This window comes from Podarcis muralis, chromosome 5, assembly GCF_964188315.1.
Source record: "Podarcis muralis chromosome 5, rPodMur119.hap1.1, whole genome shotgun sequence".
In the NCBI taxonomy this organism is placed as follows: Eukaryota; Metazoa; Chordata; class Lepidosauria; order Squamata; family Lacertidae; genus Podarcis; species Podarcis muralis.
This window is the reverse complement of record NC_135659.1, coordinates 12,111,459-12,128,046: the sequence shown is the minus strand read 5'-3', so window position 1 is coordinate 12,128,046 and position 16,588 is coordinate 12,111,459. Positions and strand designations below refer to the sequence as shown.

General features: G+C 45.5%; 1 protein-coding gene across 1 annotated transcript in view; it reads right to left on the bottom strand.

Moving 5' to 3' along the window:
- ADCY10 (adenylate cyclase 10) overlaps positions 1-16,588 on the bottom strand; it is a 74,201-nt gene that overhangs the window by 51,471 nt on the left and 6,142 nt on the right. The window contains exons 5-10 of the mRNA XM_077928106.1: positions 13,367-13,572; positions 11,785-11,881; positions 9,529-9,617; positions 7,255-7,446; positions 4,305-4,426; positions 2,032-2,108 (exon numbers count right to left, since the gene is read on the bottom strand). Coding sequence (XP_077784232.1) covers positions 2,032-2,108; positions 4,305-4,426; positions 7,255-7,446; positions 9,529-9,617; positions 11,785-11,881; positions 13,367-13,572 — 783 coding nt within the window. The remainder of the gene's footprint in view (positions 1-2,031; positions 2,109-4,304; positions 4,427-7,254; positions 7,447-9,528; positions 9,618-11,784; positions 11,882-13,366; positions 13,573-16,588) is intronic.

Genomic DNA, 16,588 nt, shown 5'->3' with positions numbered 1-16,588 from the left:
GTGTAGAAGTGGCAGCAGGGCGATTTAGAGGTGTGGTCTGGCTGTTAGGGCACCGAGTCTCTTTCCTTGTGGCCGCTTACTCGGGATGTCTCAGGGCTTGCCCATACTTCTGTGTGAAAAGCGGTTTTCTGCTTTTCCAGTACAGTGGTACCTCGGGTTAAGTAATTAATTCGTTCCGGAGGTCCATTCTTAACCTGAAACTGTTCTTAACCTGAAGCACCACTTTAACTAATAGGGCCTCCTGCTGCCGCCACGCCGCCAGAGCACAATTTCTGTTCTCATCCTGAAGCAAAGTTCTTAACCTGAAGCACTATTTCTGGGTTAGCGGGGTCTGTAACCTGAAGCGTATGTAACCTGAAGTGTATGTAACCCGAGGTACCACTGTAGTGGTTTTGCCTTTGCTGCAGAGCTTCCCCACAGAAAAACCCACCGCTCTTTAGCACTAAATCAGAGCAAATGGCAATTCGTGTTAATAATAATAATAATAATAATAATAATAATAATAATAATTTATTATTTATACCCCGCCCATCTGGCTGAGTTTCCCCAGCCACTCTGAGTGGCTCCCAATCAAGTGTTAAAAACAATACAGCATTAAATATTAAAAACTTCCCGATACAGGGCTGCCTTCAGATGTCTTTTAAAGATAAGATAGCTGCTTATTTCCTTCACATCTGATGGGAGGGCATTCCACAGGGCGGGTGCCACTACCGAGAAGGCCCTCTGTCTGGTTCCCTGTAACCTCACTTCTCGCAATGGGGGAACCGCCAGAAGGCCCTCGGTGCTGGACCTCAGTGTCCGGGCTGAACGATGGGGGTGGAGACGCTCCTTCACGTATACAGGACCGAGGCCGTTTAGGGCTTGAATTCAGTGCTAAACCACGGGATTTTCCCAGGAGAAAGCAGCAGGGTGAACAGAAGTGTGGATCAGCACTGCATCTTGTTGTTTCTTTAATGTTGCTGTGCATTCTAACACTTTATTTGGTTTTTTTTTATTATTGAACTATTTTGTTGCTACTATATGCTTCTTTTAATGTAAGCTACTTTGGAGGCTTAAACATTTGCATAAATAGAGGTCACGGGGAAAGAAATAAATAGAGGGCACGGGAAAAACCAATGTTATAAGCCAAAAGGATTTCAGCAGCCAGATTTCTCCCCCCCCCCCTTTTTTTGGTATATAAATTTTGCTTTTAAATTATTGTTATTATTTTTAATTTATTACATTATTTTGACAAAGTAATAATCATACATAAATAAGAATAAAATGTGCACGCCACCCCCGAGCCTTAATGGCACATGTTAATTTATCATTAATAACTATATCCCACACCTCTTTATACCATTCTTCCATTTTATATTCTGCTAGCTCCTTCCACTTCCTAGCTATCAGAATTTGCGCAGCTGTCAATAAATTAGTGAGCAAGTCCTTCATAGTATGCAAATTTCCACCCCATCGTAAGCAGCTAGATTTCTGCCCAGTTGTGCGGTACGGGAGAATCCTTAGAAGCAGCAACCTGGAGAAGGCAACCCACCAAGAGATGATGATGAAGAAGAAGAGTTTGGATTTGATATCCCGCTTTATCACTACCCGAAGGAGTCTCAAAGCGGCTTAACATTCTCCTTTTCCCTTCCTCCCCCACAACAAACACTCTGTGAGGTGAGTGAGGCTGAGAGACTTCAGAGAAGTGTGACTAGCCCAAGGTCACCCAGCAGCTGCATGTGGAGGAGCGGGGAAGCGAACCCGGTTCACCAGATTACGAGTCCACCGCTCTTAACCACTACACCACACTGATGGAACACTAGTTGGGTTGAGCAGCAAGGCAAAAGCTCCAGGCAGCGGTAACCGGAGCAGGAGTCTGCAGGTGAAGGAAGCCGGTGCTGGGAGTTTGCCAAAGCACAGGCCATGAGGGGGCGAACAAGGAAGCACTGCTGGGAAGCACTGAGGTGGGAGCGAATCTTTCACTTACTGCACCAACATACATAAAACTGGCCTTGAACCCAGGGAAGGTACAAGAGGCTACAGTCACGATACCTGTGTATTCATGTCTCAAACGATGGCCAACTACGCCACAGAAAACTGGCCCACTGGTGACTCCAATGGAGACAAGTCTGAAAGCACAAGAGAGAGAAAAGGTAAAGGACCCTTGAACGATTAAGTCCAGTCAAAGGCGACTATGGGGTTGTGGTGCTCATCTCGCTTTCAGGCCGAGGGAGCCAGTGTTTGTCCGCAGACAGCTTTCCGGGTCATGTGGCCAGCAGGACTAAACTGCTTCTGGCGCGACAGGACCCCGTGACAGAAACCAGAGCACACGGAAATGCTGTTTACCTTCCCGCCACAGTGGTACCTATTTATCTACTTGCACTGGTGTGCTTTTGAACTGCTAGGTTGGCAGGAGCTGGGACAGCGCAGTGGGAGTTCAGCCCATCACGGGGATTCGAACCACTGACCTTCTGATTGGAAAGCCAAGAGGCTCAGTGGTTTAGACCACAGCGCCACCCGCATCTACCTGTGTCAATGTGCTCCCCAGCTCAGTTCTGTAGCTTCGTGTGAACCTTTTGTCTCTGGAGAGTGCTCTTCATTCCCGCGGTATGCAATATTGCACCTACAGCTTATGCGAGGGTTCAGTTCTGGGGCGTCCACACAGAAATGCAAAACTGCATAAAGCCAGGAACCCCAAGAACCTCCCTCAATGAAACCATCTCTACCTGTCCAGAGCAGGTCTCACCCTCTGCCTTGCTATCTGGGTAAATGAATACAATTACATAGATTAAACATTCATAACAGTGTGATGTTGACTCCCGCCTTTAGGTTTTTCAAATTCTAAGGACAGAATTAGAGTTGACCCTGCGGGCCAAGGAGTCAGATAGCCAACACCTTTCCTGGCCTATGAGGCCCACTTTTTCTTAAACCATAATGGAAACTCCGTTTGGAACTGGTTCAGCAATTACAAGCATCATTGGGGTGGGCAGGGGGAATTGGCAAAAATCGGTTTCAAGAGTCCTGGATCAACTGGCGATTTTGGCTGTATGCCTTATTGTTATGTACTGAGCTGAATGCTAGAACAATAGGATCCAGAATGCAGCAGTCTGATTGGTCCGCAGGAGTCACCCAATCCAGCTCCAGGTGGAAGTGAATCAGCGACCTGATTGGCCTGCAGGAGCAGCCAATCAGGCTCCTGCATGAAGTGAATCAGCAACCTGATTGGCCTACAGGAGTAGCCCAGAATTAGCCAATCACGTGGGGCCCATTGTGTAAATAATGTATATATAGCTAGACGTTTTGGGGAAAACTTTCATTCATTGCTACTATGAGCTGAATAAAGAGCATGAAATTCACACTCGACTCTGAGTATATTTCACTAAGGGTCCCCTGACCATTAGGTCCAGTCGTGGCCGACTCTGGGGTTGCAGCGCTCATCTTGCTTTATTGGCCAAGGGAGCCAGCGTACAGCTTCCGTGTCATGTGGCCAGCATGACTAAGCCACTTCTGGAAAACCAGAGCAGCGCACAGAAACGCCGTTTACCTTCCCGCCAGAGTGGTACCTATTTATCTACTTGTACTTTGACGTGCTTTCAAACTGCTAGGTTGGCAGGAGCAGGGACTGAGCAACGGGAGCTCACACCGTCACAGGGATTTGAACCGCCAACCTTCTGATCGGCAAGTCCTAGGCTCTGTGGTTTAACCCACAGTGCCACCCGCGTCCCTTCATTTATTATACTGGCTTCCTATTATATCCAACTAAGCTTGCACCAGGATTCAGCAATGCTGTCGTGCTCCTCATTGGAATGCCTTTTGGAAAACAGAAAACAGTCAGTCTCCTCCCCTTTGGAGCAGAAAGAGACCAGCCAACCACACCCAACCGCCGAAACTCCTCAGGGTTGCTCAGCCATTCTGGTTTGCTTTCCTTCCCCTAGCACAGTCCTTTCCCTTCAGCACTGAGTGACATGTCTGGGCTGGGGCCTCTACTCCTCACCCACGTCTACACTTCCACCTCTTTCCACTCGAAGCAAACAGTACTGCAATAGAGGAGTGGGAGACAGCGGCCAACCACTGCCTGCTGTAATCTAGGGCATGGTAGAAGGTGGGCATGCCAGACACCTCTACAAAACTGGATGGGCCCTAGTTTCCCATTACCCTGCTCTGTTGCATTGAACCCACATCCTAGCACAAGCGTCGCCAGGAAGGAGTAAGAGGGTGGAGTTGTCAACAGTCCCGTTGGGTGGCAAGCCGGGGGTGGTGATTCTGGTGTGAGCGGCACCCGTAACCCTGCCAAAGACATATCCCCGGCCCAATCAGTCACTTACCTTACTTTCATGAGAGCCGTGGAACAGAAAGCATGGATTTTATTGGCACTGTCCAGAGCATTTGCACCTTCGTCAGACTGTTTATCCCCAGGGAGGCCAAAGATGCAAAGCAACGTGCAACCCTTATGGGGGCAGGGGCAAGAAGATCGGAGAAGTTGTTATAAGAGCAGCTTATTGCCATTTGCAAAATGCAGATATTTAGGCATGGAGGGTTTCTGTGTGCAGATTTTCAGGCTATGGTCTCCCGAAGCCGCCATATAAAATTCTAAAATAATTGTCCCATAAAATTAATACATGAAACAAAGCTAAGTACAGTGGTACCTCGGGTTACAGATGCTTCAGGTTACAGACTCCGCTAACCCAGAAATAGTACCTCGGGTTAAGAACTTTGCTTCAGGATGAAAACAGAAATCACGCAGCGGCAGCGCGGCGGCGGCAGGATGCCACATTAGCTAAAGTGGTGCTTCAGGTTAAGAACAGTTTCAGGTTAAGAACGGACCTCCAGAACAAATTAAGTTCTTAACCCGAGGTAGGTAAAGGTAAAGGGACCCCTGACCATTAGGTCCAGTCGTGACCGACTCTGGAGTTGCGGCTCTCATCTCACTTTATTGGCCGAGGGAGCCGGCGTACAGCTTCCGGGTCATGTAGCCAGCATTACTAAGCCGCTTCTGGCGAACCAGAGCAGCGCATGAAGACGCCGTTTACCTTCCCGCCAAAGGGGTACCTATTTATCTACTTGCACTTTGACGTGCTTTTGAACTGCTAGGTTGGCAGTTCCGAGGGACCGAGCAACAGGAGCTCACCCCATCACAGGGATTCGAACCGCCAACCTTCTGATCGGCAAGTCCTAGGCTCTGTGGTTTAACCCACAGCGCCACCCGCGTCTCACCACTGTAGTAGGGAAACCTAATGTCAAGTAAACCATACAATAAAATAGAAGAACACTGTGTTTTCATCACTGGCGGTTAGTTCTGGCAGAGAGGGTTTGCAGTGAGGATGTCTTAACGCCAACTGGCCATCGACCAGCTCTGACGGAGATGTTGCCATGATTCAAATCCTGGCTCATTCGTGGCGCTGACTAAGTGATGGTGGCCAATCACTGCCTCTCAGCCTACCTTGTAGACTTTTGGGGAGGGTAAACTGAGAGGGAGAAAGAAAGGTGATTCTTTTTTTCTTGGAAGAAAGGTGGGTTAGTAAACATGTTAATTAATACTGCACTGTATTAATTCCTTTCGGGAATTATAGGGACAGAACTACCCCAACTGTATAGAAATGTATTCACGTATGCGACTACAGCGGCAGGACTGTTACTTGCCCAAAAATGGAATGAGGAAATCGTCCCAGCAAAGGAAGAATGGATGCAAAAACTTATGGAATATGCAAAAATGGCGAAACTTACTGGAAAAATAAGAAATCAAGATAGCAAACTTTTTATTTAAAAAATGATAATGGTTTATTGAATGTTTACAAACAAACTGTAAATAGATAAGAGCGTTGGCAGGATTATTGTAATAACCTGCAGTTTTATAAAACTAACTTAATTTGCTCATTTATTCATCTACTTTAAAAACATACTCTTATAATATATATTTAAAGTAGATGAATAAATAAGCAAGTTAAGAAGATATTAGAAATAAATTTAAGGAACCGCAGAAAGAGGGGGAAGGAAATTTAGTTTTGAAATGTTAAAATGATTGTAAAATTATTGAAATGCATACAACTGAAAATCATAAATAAAATAAAATATACAAATAATAATAATAATAATAATAATAATAATAATAATACTGCACTGTTAACAGTTGCAGAATGTGGAGCAGGGAGGGAATCTGAGGCATGTTTGGTTGGCATTGCCACTGACACCTCTGCCAACCCCAGAAGCAGGGTTGGTACATCCTGTTTCACTGCTTGGGCGATACAGGAAGTACCACTTCCCCCTGCCGCTGCCACCATATCTGTTGCCACAAGCCCCACTTCTCCTCCTGCTCTGCCGCCTTTGCCGCTGGCAGAGGAGTGCTGCCAATATTGCCGCATGCCCAAATTACACACGATCTCGTGCGCTTGCGAGATCTCTCATAATTCTGAGTGTAATTTAGCCGAAAACTGTGCCCCTACCAGCGACGTTACTGTGTCCGTGTTGGGGGCAAGAGGTGCACCCACCGGGCTTCCGCCTCGGGAGCTTTCATCACGTGCTACTCACACCACATGACTGCAACAAAATTTCTCAAAGACCTACACTGGCGCTCAGTACGTTTCCGAGCACAATTCAAAGTGTTGGTGTTGACCTTTAAAGCCCTAAACGGCCTCGGCCCAGTATACCTGAAGGAGCGTCACCACCCCCATCATTCAGCCCGGACACTGAGGTCCAGCTCCAAGGGCCTCCTGGCGGTTCCCTCACCATAGCTGTCAACTTTTCCCTTTTCTTGCGAGGAATCCTATTTGGAATAAGGGAATTTTCCTTTTAAAAAAAGGGAACAGTTGACAGCTATGTCCTCACTGCGAGAAGTGAGGTTACAGGGAACCAGGCAAAGGGCCTTCTTGATAGTGGCGCCCGCCCTGTGGAACATCATCCCATCAGATGTCAAGGAAATAAACAACTATCAGACTTTTAGAAGACATCTGAAGGCAGCCCTGTTTCAAGAAGTTGTTAATGTTTGATGTTTTATCGTGTTTTTAATATTCTATTGGGAGCCGCCCAGAGTGGCTAGGGAAACCCAGCCAGATGGGCGGGGTATAAATAAATAAATTATTATTATTATTATTATTATTATTATTATTATTATTATTATTATTATCTGAGGGCACAGCTCAAAAGTGCCCACAGCTACCCTGATGACATGAGTACATCATATAAAGAAGGTCTGTAGGACCTTCCATCCTACAGTGATCTGTACCAACTCCAACTCTTGCCATGCTTTGCTGATATGGACCATGCCTGCAGGAGACTCACTTTGTCAAACATGAAGACCTTGTTAATCTTGCCACTGAGCGGGTATATGATCGCCGCAATCTTCGTGTTGGCATCCTGGATGGCCTTACAGAGATGCTGAGTGTTGGCGCTTTCGTCAAACTGCAAATTCACAAAGACGATCGTCACAGGTCGAAGCTCTGATAAATATTCCAGGGGCTGGTTGTCATCGATCTGAAAAACAGGACAGGAGAACGTACAAGATGAGTAGTAAGACATGTTGGAAATGCAAGGATAATAATCCTGCCAATGTTCTCATTCTTGATTTTTTATTCTTCCGGTAAGCTTCGCCATTTCTGCATATTCCATAAGTTTTTGCAGTTTTACGAGCATATATTTAAAGAAGATGAATAAATGGGCAAATTCAGTTAATTAAAAAGAAATTTAAGGAACCGCAGAAAGAGGGGGAAGGAAGTCAAGTTATGAAATGTCAAAATGATTGTAAAATCAGTGAAATGTGTAAAATTAGTGAAATGTATAAACTTGAAAAGTATAAATAAATAAATAAATAAAATATCACACGACCAAAAAAAGAAGAAAAGGAAGTGGCTCTGTGCCGGATGACAAATGAGTGGGGGTCCATCCCTCAACTGCCTGTTAGTAAGACAAAAAGGCAGAGTTGAGACTAGAAGTTAGAAGCTGGGCAGCTGAGTGACAGAGCCGTGCTCGATTTCTTTTGGAATCCGAGGCTGTGGCTATGAGAGAAGCAAGACCCTCTTGCGGTGCTGATGCTGTAAACCCTCCATCGTAGGCTCAGGTGGTTGTTGTTGTTTAGTCGTTTAGTCATGTCCGACTCTTCGTGACCCCATGGACCAGAGCACGCCAGGTACTCCTGTCTTCCACTGCCTGCCGCAGTTTGGTCAAACTCATGTTAGTAGCTTTGAGAACACTGTCCCACCATCTCGTCCTCTGTCGTCCCCTTCTCCTTGCGCCCTCCATCTTTCCCAACACCAGGGTCTTTTCCAGGGAGTCTTCTCTTCTCATGAGGTGGCCAAAGTATTGGAGCCTCAGCTTCAGGATCTGTCCTTCCAGTGAGCACTCAGGGCTGATTTCCTTCAGAATGGATCGGTTTGATCTTCTTGCAGTCCACGGGACTCTCAAGAGTCTCCTCCAGCACCATAATTCAAAAGCATCAATTCTTTGGCGATCAGCCTTCTTTATGGTCCAGCTCTCACTTCCATACATCACTACTGGGAAAACCACAGCTTTAACTATACGGACCTCTGTTGGCAAGGTGATGTCTCTACTTTTTAAGATGCTGTCTGGGTTTGTCATTGCTTTTCTCCCAAGAAACAGGCATCTTTTAATTTCGTGACTGCTGTCACCATCTGCAGTGATCATGGAGCCCAAGAAAGTAAAATCTCTCACTGCCTCCATTTCTTCCCCTTCTATTTGCCAGGAGGTGATGGGACCAGTGGCCATGATCTTCGTTTTTTTGATGTTGAGCTTCAGACCATATTTTGCACTCTCCTCTTTCACTCTCATTAAAAGGCTCAGGTTGTTTATATGTGTAAATAAACCATGTGTTCTGGAGACACCAAAGTGTGCCTTAGTCTGAGGAAACCCAACCCTGGGGAAGCACAAAAAAACCCCTGGAATCTCACACGGCTCAGAGATCAGAGTGTTGTGGAACAATATATAAAATTGCCACAGCGATCATTCACTAACCAGGCTGATGGTAACACAAACAACACAGAACTGATAAGCTGATGATAGACATTACAGTGGTGCCTCGCAAGATGAAATTAATCCGTTCCGCGAGTCTCTTCATCTTGCGGTTTTTTCGTCTTGCGAAGCACGGCTATTAGCGGCTTAGCGACTTAGCGGCTTTAAGAAAAAGGAAACAAACTCGCAAGAACTCGCAAGATGTTTCGTCTTGCAAAGCAAGCCCATAGGGAAATTCGTCTTGCGGAACGACTCAAAAAACGGAAAACCCTTTCGTCTAGCGAGTTTTTCGTCTTGCGAGGCATTCATCTTGCGGGGTACCACTGTATCTCAATTCAGACCATTGGGATAGAACTGGACTTATTGATGAGGTGCAATTTAGTGGTTTTATGTTGGAGACTCCTTTTGAAGTTCCTTTGTTCAAGAAAGGTAACTTTAAGGTCTGTGACTCAGGAGGCTTCATACATAGAAGAAATACGCACATTACCTTAATTTTAAAAATAATAATAAGACACAGAGAATGACAATAGCACTGCCTGTTTGCAACACGCCACGTAATAGTAAGAAAGCAACTGTCAAGCACTGAAGTACCTTCTTTAGGATATTCCTCATCACGTATTTTCTCAAACACTTCTCAAGTTTGTCATTTGGAGGCAACACAGAGGCATTTCTCAAAATCTCTAGGGAGGAAAGGTGAGAGCATTTTCATGGAGGAAAGAAAGACGTGATTAGGAAAGTTTAGAACAGGATGGAAGCTTCTCCTGATATGCGCAGCAGCCATGCACCCACTTGCATATTTGTGCAGGGCTGCGCAAAATGTATGGGGGCCAGTTACAGCCAGTTGATTATCCCTGTGCTAAATAATTTTGGGTTGATGGAGGGTCTGGTGCCATTTGCTTGAGCCACTATGTATATATGTCACTAGACATCACATGTATTTATGTTAGGCAACTATTACACCTTCTGCCCGGACACTGCGGTCCAGTGCCGAGGGCCTTCTGGCGGTTCCCTTGCTGTGAGAAGCCAAGTTACAGGGAACCAGGCAGAGGGCCTTCTCGGTAGTGGCACCCGCCCTGTGGAACACCCTCCCACCAGATGTCAGAGAGGGGGAAAACTACCAGACTTTTAGAAGGCAGCTGAAGGCAGCCCTGTTTAGGGAAGCTTTTAATGTTTAATAGATTATTGTATTTTAATATTCTGTTGGAAGCCGCCCAGAATGGCTGTGGAAACCCAGCCAGATGGGCAGGGTATAAATATTATTATTATTATTATTATTATTATTATTATTATTATTATTATTATTATTATCAACTAACGAAATGCCCAACCAATGTTTAAAATGTAAAAAGACTCAGGCGTTTTTGCTGCAACAGGCGCTAACCCTCTGCAATATCTTGGACTAAATGAGTTGTTCTGTGAACACAGAGAATAAGTGAGTGTTAAGAGTTTCTTGGTCTATCTGAGTGTGATTGAGGAGGAGATTTAATTTTTTAGGATAATGCCTTAGAGCTTCCTTATGGCGAGAGGCCCTTTCCTTTCCCTGACAAGGGCAAAAAATGATTGCATGAGCTCTGTCTGTGCACGTGAAAGAAACAGTCTCTCTGTGTTGCCATCTTTCAAGCACTGGTGCTTTGTGCCCCATCTGGGCATATGTTTCCTAGGAATTTATTGCATGAGGCATTTGATGTGTGGTATGACTTGAACCCGTGGCTTGGCTCCTTTCTTGATAGTTCTGCAAAGGCAATTTGCTGCATTTGATATTTGTAGGCAATTTACAAAGGCAATTTGCTGCATTTGATATTTGTAGTGCAGGCGCAGTGGGTTAAACCACAGAGCCTAGGACTTGCCGATCAGAAGGTCAGCGGTTCGAATCTCCGCGACGGGGTGAGCTCCCGTTGCTCGGTCCCTGCTCCTGCCAACCCAGCAGTTTGAAAGCACGTCAAAGTGCAAGTAGATAAATAGGTACCGCTCTGGCGGGAAGGTAAACGGCGTTTCCGTGCACTGCTCTGGTTCGCCAGAAGCGGCTTGGTCATGCTGGCCACATGACCCGGAAGCTGTACGCCGGCTCCCTCGGCCAGTAAAGCAAGATGAGCACCGCAACCCCAGAGTCGGCCACGACTGGACCTAATGGTCAGGGGTCCCTTTACCCCTTTATATAGCCCATTCTGAGTTTTACCATGTGTGAATTGTACTGTTTGGTACTGCAGAGGCTTTATGAACACATAGATAAGGAAGGCCTTACCCATATCTGTGTAATAGGCAAGAAAAATTTGTGTTGTCTTAAGGCTTGTCTACACTTCCGCTTCTGTTCCCATGCACAGTTTAAAGCAGTTTTCAGCTTGGCCTGCATTTTCTAGGCATGAGTCCAAGCAGTTTTCCCCTTGCCCCTGGGAAAGCCCCACTCTGTAGCTTTAAATCAGAACAAACCTCAATCTGCAGAAAACCCGACTGCTATTGCTTTGATTGAGCACTAAAAGAGCTGTTTTCCCTGGGGGAAAGAGGTGTGGATAATCCCGAAGGGTGGGTAAGCCCGGGTATAATGCAATCCCAAATATCCTAATGTGTTTTTTGTGATGTATGCAGATTTAAAAAGTACTTTAACAATGACATGGCATGTGCTTTGTTTGAATATAGTTTCAGGTTCACTCCGTAGCACTTATTTAAAGTATTTTAGGGCTCTTCCCTATTATTGGTGCCTTTGCCTTCTGGTTCACATTGGGAGGCAGATTTCGACTGCAGAAAATGAGAAGGGGAGCCCACACCATACGACTTGCCCCAGCCCAGCACCCCTTCAAGGGACATCTATGCACCTCTTTCTAGACATCTTACAATAGCCAAAGAACTCACCAAAATTGTCACAGATGCGATTTTGGTACAGGTACTGTGTGCATCTATCAAAGAACTCCTCAGTGTCAAAATCCAGGGTATTTCTAATGTATCGAACCTGGCAAACAGAATTACAGCTGTTTAACCATCTGTTAAACCCGTTTAACCCACGGGACGCGGGTGGCGCTGTGGGTAAAAGCCTCAGCGCCTAGGGCTTGCCGATCGAAAGGTCGGCGGTTCGAATCCCCGCGGTGGGGTGCGCTCCCGTTGCTCGGTCCCAGCGCCTGCCAACCTAGCAGTTCGAAAGCACCCCCGGGTGCAAGTAGATAAATAGGGACCGCTTACCAGCGGGAAGGTAAACAGCGTTTCCGTGTGCTGCGCTGGCTCGCCAGATGCAGCTTTGTCACGCTGGCCACGTGACCCGGAAGTGTCTCCGGACAGCGCTGGCCCCCAGCCTCTTGAGTGAGATGGGCGCACAACCCCAGAGTCTGGCAAGACTGGCCCGTACGGGCAGGGGTACCTTTACCTTTACCTTTAACCATCTTCACCCCTGTTTCTGCCAGATATGACCTTTGTCAGTCAACTTCCCAACATTAATCTCTCCCCGCACCACGAGACCCCAAGCACATATCCTTGGATGCAAATTACCACCACATTCCCCCCTTATCTGTCTCTTCACGTCCCAACCCTGTTCAGCACCAGTATGATTTAAAGAGTGGGCTTTTGCAGGGAAAGCTCAGGGCAGCAGCAGCAGCAACAACAACAACAACAACTGCTTGGTCACAGAGTGTTAAAGTGTGGACCTCTACCTGGAAAGAATGGAGCCAAAAGTAAGTGTGGATAAACCCTAAGATCACAGAGAGTAGCTGCCTTTTCTAACAAACAGCAGTAACCTGGGAGGGCCAAGGATCTTGAACTCAGCCATGTTCTATTTCCTCCACCAGGCGTTTAAACTTTGTTTTTCTTTTTTTCCAAAAAAACTATTGATTTTCCAAATTTATAAACAAACAAACAAACATAAATCCTAACTGTAATAATTCTACTTTTGTTGACATTAAGTGACTTCCTCGAGTCCCCCTGGCTGAGTTTCAGTGTACCGTATTTTCCGCTCTATAAGACGCACCAGACCACAAGACGCACCTAGTTTTTGGAGGAGGAAAACAAGATAAAATATATTCTGAGTCTCAGAAGCCAGAACATCAAGAGGGATCAGTGTGCAGTGAAAGCAGCAATCCCTCTTGCTGTTCTGGCTTCTGAGATAGCTGCGCAGCCTGCATTCGCTCCATAAGATGCACACACATTTCCCCTTACTTTTTAGGAGGGAAAAAGTGAGTCTTATAGAGCAAAAAATACGGTATATCATTGTGACGGTTTTCCAAAACTAATTTCTCTTAAATTTACTTAATCAAGTAACATCTTTCTTTCTTTTCATAATAACTTTAAACATATTATTCTATAACAGCCACATATTTAAATCCTAAGCCAATCTGGTACTTGCAAGTATTTCTAATTAAGTTATTAGGAAGTTTAAACTTTGGGTAGAGAGAAAGGATGCCACAACAGGCAGCGGCAAGCGTGTCGTCCACCGCCGGCACCCACCCACCTTAACAGCTCGCTCATCTTTGATTTTTTCCACCTCAATTAGTTTCCGGTCGCAGAGCTCCCAGCAATTTGGCGACAGGATAATTTCACTTGCTTTCGCCAAGTTCTGGGCCAACCGCACTTCATCCACTGCTCGGCCAATTACCAGGAAATACTGGTGCCTGTTGTCTCCGACCACAACTTTTGAGATGTGACCTGCAGATAGTCCTGGAGAAAGGTACAACATCGTAATCCATTTGAACACCTCACAGAAATGGCTAGATTAACAATGGAGAGAATGCATGGATGAAAACATATAAATAAAACAAAATCTAAAGGGACAGCATATAACACGGACAAAAATCAGGCAAGATTGCTGATTAATTGTCCAAGAACATTTATTTAGTAGTTGGGGATTGAAATAATATTTGCTGCAGCAAAAGACGTTTGTTAAGCATCCCAGGTATAACATGAAATCATACATGGCAATGGAAATTAATTCAATAGTTCTCATTTTGCATGGAAATAATTCCCACCATATCCAGGGCCATAGCATATCCTCTAGTCAGTGGTGCAGCTGGGACTTAATGGTCTTATTTAAAAATAATCTTTATTAGTTTTAATTAGAAAAAGAGAAGTCTATATATATAACAATATTCAATACAAAAGCTGGAACAAAGAAGAAAAAAGAAAAAGAAGATAAGGAGAAACAAGTACATAATTTTATACAATTGTTCTGCACGAATATAATAACAAATTGTCCTTTATGTTCATACAAATACAATTCCGTAAAAAGAAAGCAAAAAGAAAAAAGATTTCTATAAATAAACTTTTAAAAGGCTTCCAAAAATTATCGTTTACTATGTCTATTCTTTCCTTTATAATATGCAGCCTCATATTACATTCAGTTATCTTCATATGTCCTAACACAATCAGTCTAGCTCTGCCAAGAGAATTTCATTCTTATAATGATTTTTTAAGTATTCTTTAAATATTCTCCATTCCTTATAGACTCTCTGTTTCGTGTCGTTTCTTACTCTTCCTGATAACTTTGCCAACTGAAGGTGTTCTGTCATTAGAGCTTGCCACTCTACTATTGTGGGAACAGTTTCGTTCTTCCAATTTCTCCCTTAATGGCTCTTAAGGGTGAGGGGGATTTAGGTCTATTAAACTATTGTCTGCTCTTCTGACTTGGCCCTTCCCTTAGGGCTGCCATATTTCAAAAAGTGAAAATCCAGAAATAAAAGTTGTTGAGCTACTGTAAGGACATTCACCCCAGAATCTACACTCCTGACATGGGAGTTTCCTAGACATTTCAGAGATTACTGCCCGGACACTGTTTCCGACGGCCAGTTCCCAGGTATGTCTGGGAAATTCCAAACGAATGGCAGTCCGACGTTTCCTCCTTATGGCTCCTTACAGTCTGGAGAACAAGGAGCTATTCTGTCTCAAGGCAAATCTTCAAAAATGTAGCATAAATACTGACAACTGGGAAACACTGGCCTGTGAGCGCTCCAGTTGGAGAACAGCCTTTACCGAAGGTGTCATGGGCTTTGAAGACACTCGAACTCAGGGCGCAAGGGAGAAACGTGCTAAGAGGAAGGCGCGCTTGACAAATCCACACCGTGATTAACTCCCGCCCGGAAACCAATGTCCCCACTGTGGAAGGACGTCTGGATCCAGAATTGGCCTCCACAGTCACTTACGGACTCATTGTTAAAACCATGTTTATGGAAAACAATCTTACTCGGCTACGAGTGATCGCCAAAGAAAGTGTTATGTACTGACGCTCTCACCCTGGGCCAGCAGGGGGATACTGTAGATAGATTTCACTCAGGTCCACATATGCAAATAAGGGATTGAAAGTGACATTCAGTTATTGGATAGTTACAGAAAATGGTTACTGTTGCGTTCTAGTGGAGCTCTATATAAGCAGGCTGGCTGAACCCTTCAGTTCAGTTCTGTTCTGGCCTGTGAATAAACAAGAGCTGTTTGGAGAATCGCTGTGTCATCTGATATGTTCACCCACAACTTAACAGAAAGAAAGAAGACTCTGTGAAATGAACAGTTAAGTAAAGGCTCTTCGACACCTTGCAGGGGTCCATGAGGTTTTCCACACGCCCCATGCTTTCTAGCGGTTTTGACTTTAACCTGCCTCTTTCCCCGGGGAAAGCCGCTCCTTAGCACTGAATTGGAGCCCACACCAATGTGTGGGAAACCTGACGGATGTTTGCTCTGATTCCGCAGTAAAGAGCTGGTTTTCCTGGGGGCAAGCATCAGGGCAAGCGGGACTGTGGATGAGCCCTGGCAGACCATGGGAGGAATAGAAGAGATTTAGGTAACTTCTGTGTAATGCATGGCTGTTAAGTGAGAGGGATTGCCTGCTGGCTAGAACCAGGGGTTGATTCCATCAACATGTCTCCGAAAAAATTTACCCATCACTTGGGAAGACAGGCACACTAATGCCAATGTACTGGAAGAAGCAAAGACCACCAGTGTCAAAGCAATGATTCTTCAACATCAACTTGGTTGGACTGGTCATGTTGTGCGGATGCCTGGTTATCGTCTTCCAAAGCAGCTACTCTATTCCGAACTTTAAAATGGAAAGCGTAATGCTGGTGGTCCACAAGAGAGGTTTAAAAAAATGTAGTATAAACACCGACAACTGGGAAATACTGGCCTGCGAGCGCTCCAATTGGAGAAATCATGTCCTCCCTAAAAGAGGGCACGTGTTGCGGTGAAACCTGGAGACTGACCACCTCTGTTGTGGGTGGGTAAGATTGGTCAGCCACAACACCCAGTTGGTAGGTCCCTCGATGTTGGGTTCAATCTGGCCAATGGGACGCAGTCCAAACGGTTCGAGGGACCTATTTATGCCCATGCACGTGACCCAGAGCTTCCTCTTTCGGCTCATGCAATTGGAACACCCGCCCACCTCTCCCTACTTTTAGGGCATTTTGCGCTTGACCTTGCTATGCCGTCGTGTGTCGTCTGTCGTTGGGACAGGGGCATGGCAGGAATTTTCCCCACTTGGCTGATTGGCTGTTGCCATTTGGGTTTAACCTGCCACACAGCAAATTGTCGCAACTTGTAAGGTTGCAGATAGGCTCTGGTTCAGGTGATAGGGATGGGAGAACGCTCTCGTCATCCCTATGTGAAGGGTATTCCGTTAAAGGAATCCAGGGACTCAACTTGGTTTGGTCAACCCCTGAGAGGGGGTTGTGCCCATGCCTGAGTCCAGGGG